This window comes from Tympanuchus pallidicinctus, unplaced genomic scaffold (assembly GCF_026119805.1).
Source record: "Tympanuchus pallidicinctus isolate F22 unplaced genomic scaffold, pur_lepc_1.0 scaffold24, whole genome shotgun sequence".
NCBI classification, from domain to species: Eukaryota; Metazoa; Chordata; class Aves; order Galliformes; family Phasianidae; genus Tympanuchus; species Tympanuchus pallidicinctus.
In genome coordinates this window covers 6,533,137-6,546,816 of record NW_026294741.1, presented here as the reverse complement: position 1 = coordinate 6,546,816, position 13,680 = coordinate 6,533,137, and the positions used below count along the sequence as shown (strand labels likewise).

At 44.7% G+C, this 13,680-nt stretch overlaps 2 protein-coding genes across 3 annotated transcripts in view; one reads left to right on the top strand and one right to left on the bottom strand.

Annotated features, from left to right (window-relative positions):
• The first annotated feature begins 24 nt into the window (after positions 1 to 24).
• NUP88 (nucleoporin 88) lies at positions 25 to 9,069 on the top strand. Its single transcript, XM_052689285.1, has 17 exons — positions 25 to 283; positions 365 to 534; positions 630 to 755; positions 883 to 969; positions 2,221 to 2,397; positions 2,712 to 2,895; positions 3,307 to 3,457; positions 4,148 to 4,246; positions 4,399 to 4,489; positions 5,401 to 5,502; positions 6,113 to 6,271; positions 6,700 to 6,825; positions 7,311 to 7,376; positions 7,458 to 7,538; positions 7,863 to 7,989; positions 8,351 to 8,469; positions 8,840 to 9,069. Exons 1-17 carry the CDS (start codon positions 44 to 46, stop codon positions 8,901 to 8,903), a joined length of 2,169 nt encoding a protein of 722 aa, XP_052545245.1. The 5' UTR covers positions 25 to 43; the 3' UTR covers positions 8,904 to 9,069.
• RABEP1 (rabaptin, RAB GTPase binding effector protein 1) overlaps positions 8,800 to 13,680 on the bottom strand; it is a 43,604-nt gene continuing 38,723 nt past the window's right edge. Inside the window, exon 17 of one of the 2 annotated variants that reach the window (XM_052689284.1) lies at positions 8,800 to 13,328. In XM_052689284.1, coding sequence (XP_052545244.1) covers positions 13,227 to 13,328 — 102 coding nt within the window. In that variant the 3' untranslated portion in view covers positions 8,800 to 13,226. The remainder of the gene's footprint in view (positions 13,329 to 13,680) is intronic. The other variant, XM_052689282.1, reaches the window with a different exon arrangement.

Here is a 13,680-nt window from a genome sequence, read left to right as displayed (position 1 = left end):
GCGCCGCCGATTGGCCGTCGGGTCGGGGCGGTGGCGGGCGGCGATGGCGGCCGAGTGGGGTCCGGCGGAGCGGTGGCGGGCGGCCCTACCGCAGCACGCCGCTTTCAGCCGCCTCCGCGAGAGCGGCGCCGCGAGCTCCGCCGCCCCGCGCTCCCCGCTGATCCGCAGCCTGCTGCTGGGCCTGGACGGAGACCTGCTGCTATGGGACGGCGAGCGCGGCGCGCTGCTCGACATCGACCTCCGCCGTCTGAGCGGCGCCGAGCCGGAGTTGGGCCGTTACCAGGTAAGCGGTGCGGGGCTCCGCGGGGCTCCGCGGGACGGACGGCGATCTGAGTCTCGGCCCCCTCCCCTCCTGTCTCTGCAGACGCTGCTGTGCATCAATCCGCCGCTGTTCGAGGTGTATCAGACGCTGCTCAGCCCCGCGCGGCGCCATGTGGCGCTGATCGGCACCAAAGGGCTCTCGGCCGTGGAGCTGCCCAAACGCTGGGGCAAAAACTCCGAGTTCGAGGGCGGGAAGGCCGTGGTGAACTGCAGGTGGGAGCCGAGCTCCGCTCTCCCCCCCCCGTCCCCGTCCCTTCGGAAGCCGCTCCGTCCGTGCGGTCACAGCGGTCGTCTCCGCTCTGTTCCAGCACCATCCCGGTCGCAGAACGGTTCTTCACCAGTTCCACGTCCCTCACCCTGAAGCACGCGGCCTGGTACCCCTGTGAGACCCTGGAGCCCCACATCGTGCTGCTGACTTCGGATAACACCATCAGGTAAAGACTTTTTGCGCCTCGCGTTTTCTGTGTGTGCGTCCCTTCCAACAGTCGCTGCACACAGAGCAGGGTGAGAGGAATCACAGATGGGCTGCAGCTGACCATCATTGCTGCTTCTTCCCTCCAGGATCTACAGCCTGAACGTGCCCCAGACCCCCATCAAGGTGATTGCGCTCTCAGATGCTGAGGAGGAGACCCTGATCATCAACAAAGGGTTTGTGAGGCTCCTTTCAAAATGCTCTCAGCAAGACAAGTTCTGTTTTCTCAGTCCTGTCTGTAATGAGTGACAGATCCTTCTGAAAATCCCCTGAAAATTCCTTGCAGCTCAGAAGGCAAATGGGCTCCATCAGAAGAGGGGTGGCAGCAGGGACAGGGAGGTGATGGTCCCTTTCTACTCTGCCCTCGTGAGGCCCCATCTGCAGTACTGTGTCCAGGTCTGGAGCTCCCAGTACAAGAAAGACAGGGAGCTGTTGGAGAGGGTCCAGAGGAGAGCCACAGATATGAGCAGGGGGCTGGAGCAGCTCCATTACAAAGACAGGCTGAGGGAGCTGGGCTTCTTCAGCCTGGAGAAAAGAAGGCTGCGGGGTGACCTCAGTGCAGCTTTCAGTACCTGAAGGGAGCCTACAAACAGGAGGGGAGTAAACTCTTTGAAAGAGTTAATAACTGCAGGTCAAGAGGAAATGGTTTTAAATTGAGGGAAGGAAGATTTAGGTTGGAGTTAGGGGAAAATTCTTTACAGAGTGAGTGGTGAGGTGCTGGAACAGCTGCCCAGAGAGGCTGTGGATGCCCCATCCCTGGAGGTGTTCAAGGCCAGGTTGGATGGTCCCTGGGCAGGCTGGTCTGTTATTAAATGTGGAGGTTGGTGGCCCTGCATGTGGCAGGGGTTGGAGATTCATGGTCCTTGAGGTCCCTTCCAACTCGGGCCATTCTGTGTGAAAATCCAATAGAGATTTATTCAGGCTTACTGCTCCCACACTCCTGTGCTGGGGCTGCTTCCTGGCACAGTAATGGTTCTGTTTTTTCCCTAACCTTTCTAAAAGAAGGATGGAACAGACTGCACGGCCTGGTGCTCTTCAGAACAGTCATTTGAACAACGCATGTTATCCTTCAGAAGGTTTAAGGCCTTTTTTGAGCGGGGAATGCAGGGAAATAGGTTATCTTTTTATTTCCTCCTTGGCCTGATTGGAAAGGAGAAACTTGAAGGTCTCTACTGTGTGAGTCACAGGCTGCTGTACTGCACAGGAGATCCCACTGCCCTCCTCCTTACCCTGTGAGCTGGGCTGGCTGCTGGGCACTTCAGAAATGAGGCCCTGGAGGGGGGTGTTCCCTGTGCGCTTCTGTTGCTGAAAGTAGCGTGCACCAAAGGACTGATGGGCAGGTGTAATTTGACATACAGATGGATCTCAGTAAATGCTTGTGTTGTCACAGTCACTGCTGACTCAGTTTTGTTCCTGCTTATCCCCAGGAGAGCCTACACAGCGTCGCTGGGAGAGACCGCAGTGGCGTTTGACTTCGGCCCGCTGGTGCCTGTCCCAGTGAGCATTCTTGGGCAGCGAGGCAGTGAAGAAGTGCTGGCTTTTCCACTTTACATTTTATATGAAAATGGAGAGACATTCCTCACTTATATCAACCTGCTGCAGAGGTAGGCTTGCATTCACCATCAAGTTTCATAGAGTCTTTGTATGTTTGGTTCCAGAGCCACCTCTTCACCTCGCTGGAATTCTGTAATGGGTGCTGGGCTGGTTTGTGTTGTAATTTGTTTTGTCTCTTTGTGGTAGTGCTGGTAGACTTAAATCCAAGAATAACACGCTAACTCCAAACTATTGCGTTTGTTGTTTTAGTTGTCTATTTTTTAATCACCCTCATTCTCTAGTTATCATTCAGTAAACTCCTGCAGGCGGCCATGGGAACTCTGCTCCTACACTTTGTGTTGTGAATGCATCTCCTCTATTCCAGTGCTGGAAATCTTGGCAAGCTGCTCGGCCCTTTGCCCATGCACCCTGCTGCAGAAGACAACTATGGCTACGATGCCTGTGCTGTCCTGTGCCTGCCTTGTATTCCAAATATCCTGGTGATTGCCACTGAATCGGGCATGCTTTATCACTGTGTGGTGCTGGATGCAGAAGAGGATGAGGAGCAGGTACCTGTGTTGTTATTTCTGTGAACATTTTTGTGTTAAAGTTCCTGCCTTCAAGAGGGCAGAATGCCTCGAGGGGAATGCAAGTGCCAAAGCTGCATTCTCCTGTAATGAGGCGGTGAGTCCTCCTGTTCCAGCCGGTGCCTGTGATCCTCCTGTGCTCTTGTAAAGGTCAGCTGTGTGTATCCTGCAGGTGCAGCCATTTCAGTCTTACCATGAACTATTTGAAAGAGGATGTTCTGAAGAAACCATGTGTTACTGAGCTTCTTAAATGATAAAAAAAAAAAGGGGGACTTTAATGAATTTCTCCAACAATGAATACACTTGTCTACCTATAATACGTGACTCAGTGTTATTTACACTTTTATTTCTGTTTAAATGATGTCTTATCGAAGAATTCAATGTTCTTTACAGTCAGAAAAATTGTGGGACCCGAGATCTGATCTTGTTCCTTCCCTGTACGTGTTTGAATGTGTTGAGCTGGAACTTGCACTGAAACTGGCATCGGGAGATGAGGAAGAGCCTTTGGACTCTGATTTCTCTTGCCCAATCAAACTGCATCGAGGTAGAGTTGTGTAGCTCAAGTTGTTGTCTTTTACTTGCTTGAAATTACAATCGGGTTATTTAAAAATTATTGTTGTCACAAACAGTATCAGGATAAGCATTATCCTGATTATTATAATGCAGTATCAGGATAAGCATTTGCTTGATGTCTTAAAGCTGTGGAAAATGTGCACAGTCACAGGGGAATTGTCACAAGGCTATTTAGAGACGGGCACATATGTAATAGAAAACTCTCAGCTGTGGATTAGAAAGCAGAAGTTGTTGCAGCTGTGGTAATCTATGCATGTAAGCAAAGTGGTACAGCTGTGGGTGGTGATGCTGAGAAGTGTTGGTGCCTGTTTATGAGCCTGTCAGCTGGTGCTGATGTAGGGCAGGAGGATGGGAAGGACAAAGAAGCTGGTCTGCTGGCATTAACTGATCTTCCTTTGAAGCCTGATGGATAGAGTCAGATATTGTATAATGCAACTAATTCTAATTAATTCCTGAAGAGTGTATTTACAGATGCTGCAAATGCATTCAATCTACGTGCAGCATTCTAATTCTGTGGCTAATGCATGCAGCTCAGACTTTGAACAGGCACTACTGCAGTGAGTTGGACAATAGGCCAATACACGCATTGAGCACTGTGCAGGCTTGCAGAATGAGTTTTTCTCTGCAGTGCTTTATGCTCCGTTTGCTGTTTAAATTGCAGATCCCAAATGCCCTACCAGATACCACTGCACACATGAAGCAGGTGTGCACAGCGTGGGGTTGACGTGGATCAGCAAACTGCAGAAGTTCCTTGACTCAGGTGAGGGTGAGACTGTTGTGCGTAGAGGGAAACGGCTGATGTCTGAACACCAGTGTTTTCTTAGCAGCAAGCAGGGGGATATTTGGGGAATACTGAGAATGCCTTACCTGCAAGGTGGATGCTGTGCATTCCAACAGATCTCTTCCTTGCAGATGAAGAAGACAAAGATAGTTTACAAGAGCTGCGTGCAGAGCAGAAGTGCTTTGTCGAACATATTCTGTGTACAAAGCCATTGCCATGCAGGTAAAAAGCAAAACCTTTCTGCTGCTTCCAAATCAGTGTATTATTCTGGGAAAACATCTATGATTTGCCCTCTTCTACTGCATTCTTGCTATTAAAGACAATAAAATCAACTTAATAGGATTCAAGTAAAATAAATAAGTAATTTGCAAATCAAGGTTCTTAATGTATAGCAGCATGTATAAGCTAAATTCCTTGTGAGTGTCAGAATTACCTGTCAAAATAGAAGAAGTTCCACTTCTGTTTACCTATCCCAGTGCAGCTCTGGGGCTTGCTTCATCTAATAATCCTGATCCTTGATGTGTTCTTTCATCCCTGTGTTAAGACCAAGCTGTGCCTTGAGAAATCTTCTCATTTTTTGAGCTCTGAGTTCCCCACTCAGGGTCAGGAGGCACTGCAGGCATAGGCTGTGTGTTATCTGTGTCTGCTGCATCTTCTTGCTTTAATAAGGCTTAATCACTTCTGTTGAGTGCTCTGTATTAAATGTAATTAAAATGCAAGAAATAATCATTACTTGTGGTCCAAACACAAGTCAGATGAGTCATCTTGTCAGAAGGGCTGCTGAAGTCATAATGGATGACAAACAGCCAGTGGTGTGAGTAGTAATGAACCTGTGGGATTGTGGTAGGAGAGGGAAGAAGGTTTCTGGGTCTTGGCAGATTTCTGCTTTTGATTCACAGGCAAGCTGCATGGATGCTCCCTCCCTCAGGATGGATGGTTTGCTTGGTACATCTGAATATCAGATTCCATTTTTTTTGTTTTGCAGGACTCCTGGGGAGTGGTTCTTAGCTTTGTGACCCATGTCTGATTAAGCTGATTGCTGTGAACAGAGCCTTTCCCAAAGAATTTGCACATCTTTCAGGAAGAAAGTGTGGTTTTTTGAACGGATGATTCTTCTGTTTTCTTCCCTTCAGGCAATCTGCTCCAGTTAGAGGATTTTGGATAGTATCTGATGTGCTGGGACCCACAATGATCTGCATCACAAATACCTATGAGTGCATCACAAGGCCACTCCTGTACGTGGTTTGTAATTGGACTGAAGTCCATGACTGCCTTACAAAAAGGATGTCAGGATTTCTTATTTTATTTGATTCTTTCACCCTAAATTTCTTCATCTCTCATAGCACGCACTGAAGTTTGCCTACTGAATGTTCCTTGGCAGACCACTTAAGCCTTCAGAGAGAAGTTATTTAATACTGAAAAGGTGCTCTGAGGGGATATAACCAATCTATATCACTTCTAGTAGGGTTAGGACAAACCTTACATCAGTTGATTTTTGACATCGTTGTTGGCATTTTCTTCACTTTTATAACAAGGAATCTGCGTAGCAGAAACTGAAGAGAGATTGGGACATGCTGCTATTGGAGAGCTTGCTTGCCTTGTTACTGAACTGGTTTTTAAATAAGAAGATACTTGAGATTCTTTTCCCTTTTTAGCTATGGCCAAAGAGGGGAATTTTGAGCTCCACCAGCCCTGCTTAGAGCTACATTTATAATTGAAGTATTTCATCTTTTAACTTGCTGTTGTAATGTGTGAATTCCACAGTGGATGAGTTCCTTGTTTTAATTACTGTTTAAAGTCAGTTGTAGTTTAAGGTTTTTAAGTGCTCTGGATGTTCTTTGGCAGAACTGCAGTCCATCCTGCATCTCCTTCTCTACTGTGTACCAAAGAAGACAAAGATGATGCGACTTCTCCTCTCCGCGTCCTGGCTGAATCACAGCATTCATTTGAGAAGCACATCCAAAGCATCCTGCGGCGTAATTCTGCCAACCCCTTGCTCCTAAAGTTGGTACAAACTTTTTCCTAGGGGAGCAGAAAAGGGAACTCCTTAGAAATGCCACATGCTCACTGTCTCCTTTCTGAACACCACAGCAGCTTGGAAAGAGCAGTTATAGGCATGCAGTTTCTGCAGCAGACTTGTTCCTTTGGATGCAGCCATGAAAGCTGTTTGTCCTGGTTTCTGCTCAGTGTGATGATAACCTCAGTGCTAGATTAGGCTGCTCTGGCCTTGTCTCGTTGGGTTTTGAGTGTTGTTTTAAAACATCTTGGGATTTTCTCATTAAGAAAACTGTATTACTGCAAAGGGATTTAGTTTTAGCCCCCCATTTTTGTATCCGAGGCCTTGGAGCTCTTACCATAAATGCCTTAAGTGACAGCCTTTGCAAGGAGCAGGGAAGAGTAGGATTGCAAAAACTTGTCTCCTGTTTATTCAGATCTGCTGATAAAGATGCTGCTCCTCCCCCTGAAGAATGCCTTCAGCTTCTTAGCAGAGCCACACAAGTGTTCAGAGAGGAATATATACTGAAACAGGATCTGGCAAAAGAGGAAATTCAGCAAAGGTAAGAAAAGACCTTCATAAGTTAAGTGCTGCACGCTGTCTCTGTGGAACGGTGTTACTGAGAACCCAGCACTAAAGCTCCCCTGCTGGAGTAACTCATGTAACTGAGTAAAATGTATTCTGTGACTTCAGTTTGTATAAGACTTCAATTTCTGGATTACCAGAAATGAAAACTGAGTTACCAAGGAAGCACTCAAGTGAGAGTCTGCTTGTTGGTCTCCTGTGCTTCAGCATGGCAGGAAATCCTTTGGAACTCCTTTGACCTCAGCAATAATTGTGACAAACCTGCTAAAAAGAAAAATTGCATTATATAAGTCTCTACTTTTGACTGGAGTGGTTGATTTATGTTATAGAATTAGGCCAAAAAGGAAGTGTTCTCAGCTGCCCACGTCTTGGTGCCTTCTGTGATATTTGCTATGTGGCCTAAATACTGACTCGGCTGGATTGTTGTTGGGGGTGGTTGAATTTTTTGTGTCTGTTTTTAAGAGTGAAGTTGCTGTGGGGACAGAAGAAGAAACAACTGGAAGACCTTAATTACTGTCGAGAGGAAAAGTGAGTATAATGTGTGTGCATTTATCAAGCTAAAATCAGTAGAGATGTAACTGTAAATAAAACTTCTCAATTGCATTAAAGGAAAAGTTTGCGAGAAATGGCTGAACGGCTGGCTGACAAGTATGAGGAAGCCAAAGAGAAGCAAGAAGATATTATGAATAGGTGAGTGCAGACTGCCTTCTGTTTCATCACAGATTGCTTGCTGTCGAATGTGTGTGCACCAAGATGAAAGAATGAAGAAGAATGGCAGGCAGTACTGTGCTGGTTGTTTGGAAGACTGGCTTTCTGGAATTCTTTTTTTGCAGCTCAGAGATGATATTCAGTACTGAGTTTGCTTGCTGTGAGGGAAGTTGAGTCCTGAGCTCCTAAAACTTAAGCTAAATGACAAAGATGTTTCACAGTTATGTGCAAAACTCTTGTTGTCTGAGCATAACTTAGTCTGGACTATAAGTTAATTCAGCAGTATATCTTTTCTTGCACATGAAGGATGAAGAAAGTGCTTCGTAGTTTCCAATCTCAGCTTCCTGTTATATCAGACAGTGAAAGAGATATGAAGAAGGAACTGCAGACAATCCATGACCAGCTGCAGCACTTGAGCAATGCAATCAGACAGGTGAGATGAAATGTGGCCGGTCGGTTGCTGGTAATGCTCATTAAATGATAGCACAGTCCTTCCACACTGACACAAAGCTGCTCTGTTAAATTAGCAGCAGTGGGCTGCAATAAATTCTGAACCTCATTATGAATCTAGATAGAACCTCTGCACCCTAGTGCAAAGCTAAGGAAGTCTCCATGCCATCTCTGGTTCCTGTACTGCTGTTTTCTTCTCTTGTGGAACAGTGCAAAAGCTTGCTGATTTTATCGCAATCAGAGTCAATAAGTGGTGGGGTGACATTGTAGCTACAATGTGCTTTCCCTCCAGTGGGCAGCACCAACACTGACTGGGACTCCTTCCTTTCATACGTGACTTCTAGGTTAAAATGAAGAAGGAATACCAGCAGAAAAAGATGGAAAAAGGCATCAGCCCACGAAAACCCAGCATCACCCTCAGTGCCTACCAGAGCAAATGCATCCAAACTGTTCTGAAAGAAGAGTAAGTTCAAGCTTGGATCCTCCTAGAGTTTGAATGTAGCATGTACATAAGTTAGCCTTTTCAGGTTTCTAGAGTAAATATTACCTCTCTACACCATGTGGTTGACTCATGCACCACCTGGAGCTTGTAGAGATGGTCTAAAGCATAGAATGTGCCAGCTTGTTAGAGTAGCACTGGTCATATTATGCTACTACTACTGAATCTGCTTTCAGGTCTTCTTTTGGCAGTCTATATGGAGTCTGTAATTAACAGAATCACTTAAAACAACATTCCCATTCTCTGCTTCTGTCCTATGAATTGTTTTTATTATTGACTGTCACCAAACAAAAATGACTTGCAGCTTTTTTATTTGAATTTATTTTTCTTGAAGGGGAGAACGCATAAGGGAAATGGTAAAGCAGATCAATGACATCAGAGGCCACGTGAACTTCTAACATCTCCAAGAGAATAAACCTACAATAAAAGGCTGGATAAGTTTTCATTATTCCGTAGTAATTCTCCTTACATATATTCAACATTCATACACTGAACAATATGTCTTTTCTTTATTATTTTGTAAAGATCAATTATGAATTAAAATACTTTTCATAAGACTCCTCACATGCTGTGGTCTTTGCATTTCTCCTGGCAGGACACAGTGCAGCAGGCTATTTCAAACCTGAAGTACGATAGTTAATACTCACAGCTAGCTTAGAAGTGAGGGAAAAGGTATCACTGTTTCCTTCAGAAAACTGCCTGGGGTTTGTCTGTGAGCCATCTCCTGCCTTTGATCCATGGCACAGTGACTGCAGTGGAAGCCTGTGGCAGAAGGCAGAGTAGAAAGACCAGAGAAGCGCGTACACTTCAGCAGCTTTTTTTAATTGGGAACACTTTCTTCATAAAGGACACACCTTCAATACAGTTAACAAATGGTTACACTTGAATCCTGTAGACAGCAGAATTCTACATCCACAATTGCACAGGACACCAATGGCTTGGTTCACTGGAATGCAGTATTAACTTCCAAAGACTCAGTTTGCCTTTCTCAAAAGCTGGCACTCTTGACATTAAAAGGCCAATTATCTGCTGTAGACAAACGTCAGTGGACAATAAGTAATTCTTGTTCCTCCCCCTCCCTCCCACACTTCCCCTTTCAAAAAGGTGACGTGGTCAAGCTCAGTTTTGAAAAGTAGTACTGCACTGCTACAAAAGTGGCACGGCAAGAGGTGCCAAAGTAAAGCTGTAAGGAAAGGAGGGCTGTTATTACCTGTTAGGTAACTAGGTTACCGTACATGCTGCAAGAACACTTTTTGTACAGATTAAGACTATACAAGTATAGGAATGCATACAAAACTTGATCTTGCCCCTTTTACAGACTGCATAAATAAAATCCAGCTTTCTAATCCACTCACTGTGTATCAGAGCTGAACTGTCAGGTTAGAATTAGTGCCTGTTAAAAAAACACAAACTCTTACTGAGTGAGGAGAACCTACCACCCCATTCAAAACAAGCTCCAGAAAGCCAAGAACTGGAGGGAAGAGTGTTTAGTCTCTGATTTATTATAAGCGATATCATCATAATCCACTGAGTGAGCATCTACAGCTTTACAGCAAGAGTTTTTAACTGCCCTCCATTGACAGTGGTTTAATAAGTGCTCTGCAAATTTGGCACTTTCATTTTCTTTTTTGAAGGCCACTTTACATCTTCTTACATTTGCGTTCAGCCCAAGCTTGAGTTACCACCTCTGAAGCCGTGCTTTCCTTCCCCAGCAGGACATTTGGTTGTAGCATCGCCCACCACTTCTGTGGATGGGTAAGCTTCTAATTTTAAAATAAATTTTTAAAAGGGATGACCAGCAGTTGGTGAAAAAGATCACTCAGCCTCAAAATGGCCATAGTACTAAAACAGGGGTAAGGGTGCACAATGGAGTAAGGTGGTACAAAGGAAAACAATCACATATCGCTGTATTTCCTTCCTCTCCAAACCAAAGGATGTCACTCCTGTGACACATGCAGTGCTGGTTCACAGCCAAGGAACTCAGCAGCCAGCACCACTCCTTTCAGTGCTCATTAGTCCCTTCTGAGCCCTACTGCACATACCTCCAGCCTCACACCAGGCCTGCAGGCCATCACTGGCCACTGGGAAAAGCACACAAGCATGCATACAGGGACACACACACACGTACAACTTCATTCTGCAACTGCTGTAATCGTTGCTGTGTCTATGAATGATCACAGGCTGATCTCTCCCTCAACTGCTCTCCTCTATGGACTGCAGAAAGGCTCTCTGCAGCCATCATCACCTGCAATCTGACATCACCATGCTACAGAAAGCCATTTGTAAAAATTCACTAAGGAAAAACCTCACCAGCCCTGCAGAGTCCAAAATGATCAGCCATGGCCATGGTTGAGGGGAAGGCAAGAACAGGCAGGAAGATGGGGCTGCTGATGATAGGTACTGACAGTCAGACTAGAAAGGGATGCTGAAATGCCATTAACAGTTCTCTTGCATTAGAAAAACAGTCCATAAACTCAACTAAAAGTTCTTTTTCAGCATGTGTCTTCAGGTGCAATTCCTCAAGCGTTCAGCTTGCTCAGAAGATGCACGTCATCATTGTAGTTTAACCAGAAAACAACAGGCTTCCTTAAATCACTGCTGCACAAGTTAACAACCAGTAACCAGTTAGGAGTCAGTTTTATGGAAGGAAGAGAATGCAGGAAAAAAGCCTTCCAGTCTGCAGCTCCTTAATAAAGCCCACCCAAGATTTTTATTCAACAGAATACAATGCTAACCCTTGGAAAACTGAATGCAAAACACCTGCTATTAGATTTCTGCATCAGAAGGCAGCTGCTCTCACCTCACAGTTCAGTAAATGCTGAGATAAAGAACCTAAGTACCAAGATAAAGAACCTAAGTCACACTTCAACTTCTTTTAAATGAAACAAGGACACATTTGGAAGATGACAGCCCTGCCATCTATTACTCTAGTTGTTACTAAGGTAAGAAGAATGGGTTTGAAGTGTCAGCATTATGAAAGAAATTAATTTCTAGGGTGCCTTATTTCTTCGAATAAATGATAAGCAACTGAGCTCATATGCTTCTTTTTGGCTGTTTTTAAGGCATTCCTCTCCAAAACCACCTGTCTTAACTTCATGTCAGTAGCAGACGTACACTGCTAAAATAGGGTTTAAGTACCTAACAAAATATAGTTATGTGCATTACAGTACAGAGCATTCTCTGTCACTTCTGTTTTTTTCATCATCACCAGATCTATGGTATGCAAAGATAACAGTAAACAATAGCAGAAAGCTTAAGATATAAATTCTGGACAATAACAAGCTCTCTCAACCTCTTCTCTTTGAATTGAGTCTTTGCTAGGGACTAGTCCAAGAACTCAATATGCACCACCACTATTACCACATCTGTACATTAAAGTGTTCCTATTCAACTGCGTGCATGAAACTCCACTAAAAGGAGAAAAAGGAGGAATGCTTATGTTACCATCGTGTTACTCATATAAAAATCCCAAACCTACAACCTGATCAATCACAAGAATGTCCTGCCTTAGCCGTTACACAGTGTCATTTAAATGCATGCTAACAGAAATACAGGACAGCGTACGAATCAACTCTGAGCAATAACACAATACTGTACTTCTAAGTAAGAGATGCACTGCACCTTTCCAACTTGAACCAGCAGAATAATGCAGCTTCAGCAGTTTGTGCTCTGTGACAGAGTGCCATCACTGTTTTGGGTACTATTAAAACTGACCCAGAAGAGGAGGGTGAAACTGACTTTGCTTTGTTTAACATCTTACCTTGACCATGCCTGGTGCCACCTACCAGAGCAGAGCTGCCCTTTGCCAGCACTCAGACAACGCACAGGGTTTTTGCTAACATATTTTCTTCACGTGGAGAAGGAATTACTGGTACTGCTCAGCTTTCAAGATGAGAAAGAACTAGCTGTAATTCCAGGTTTTAAGTTACATTTGTGAAAAGTGATTACAGAACAGTGCATTTCTTGTGCTTTTCTTTAAGGATCAGAATCCAGAGGAAGCATTTCAAGGAGCTACGTTCTCAGTACAGTTTTCAGAGTTTTCTGGATTGGCATTTATCTGTTCAGGAGACACACAGCTCACTTGTGACCATCACATTTCAGCAGCATTCATATTCTTCAACACAAAGTCAATGGTTAAAAAAAATACAACACTGAGTTATGAAATAAGATCAATATCCAGTGTCCTGCTAATAAAGTCATATTTTAATATAAAATATTCATACAGCATACTCTACACCTCATTCTCTCTGCTAGCTGAATACTGTTACTGACTATTCAAACAGAAAAACTTCAACCACTTTGCTCTTCAATGTTTTGGAGGGACAATATGGTTTCCAGCAGCTACTTTGATCACAGTATTGGGGGGGAAAGGAAAAAGGGAAAAAACAGAGGGTAAATGTTCCAAAATTCTACATCAGGTTACGAAGTTGGCTGAAAGAGGGGAAGTTTTTCAGAATGTAAGGACTGATCCCACTCAGTGGAACATGAAACACCGCACCCATTAGTGTTTCCATTAGAAAGTTCTCCTTCCTACACAACAAGTCACTCTTGTGCTCTCTTCCTGCCCAGCACGAAACCTTTTCCCCTCTAGAAACAAAACTTAGTCATTGCTCCCCTCTGTTGTCTTCTGCTCTTTCAGTTAGAGTTAAATAATAATTAATGTTGCTATAAAGATGAGTTAAAAACCCCAAACGCAGCCTTGGAGCACGCTCCTCAGGGTGTCATGTTTCAGGAAGCTGATTAATGTCCGTCAGTTTTGTGTCATTCAGGATTGCACGGATTCTCTCCAGGGAATCTGCCTGCCGGATCCGCTCCAGCTGCACCTACGGAGGACCAACAGACACAGTGAGTGAGTAAAACCAGAACTGAGCAATCACATTTAGAACTTAGCAACCCCTACTACCTGCACAAGCAGACGAGACATCAAGTTATCATTGGCTGAAAAATGCAAGGCTTGAAGGAACACAAACTTAATTCAGAACCAAGAATGTGTGGTGGAAAGACATAAGGTTGCGTTTTTAAGATACAGGCTACACTCTAGAGTGCCCGAGCAATCCTCCATCTTCCCTCTGCTTTGTCTAATAACCAGCCACTCACCACAGAGGTCAGGCAAACTGGAGGAGATGTCTCAAGCAACATAAACTTTCATGGAAGTAACAGACATGCCTGACACAC

Excerpts from the sequence above, each read along its gene's own strand:
- NUP88 (XM_052689285.1), top strand. The coding sequence starts at position 44 with ATGGCGGCCGAGTGGGGTCCGGCGGAGCGGTGGCGGGCGGCCCTACCG. Across the intron at positions 4,247-4,398 it reads GCAGAAGTTCCTTGACTCAG|ATGAAGAAGACAAAGATAGT; the intron begins GTGAGGGTGAGA and ends TCTTCCTTGCAG. Across the intron at positions 7,539-7,862 it reads CAAGAAGATATTATGAATAG|GATGAAGAAAGTGCTTCGTA; the intron begins GTGAGTGCAGAC and ends TTGCACATGAAG.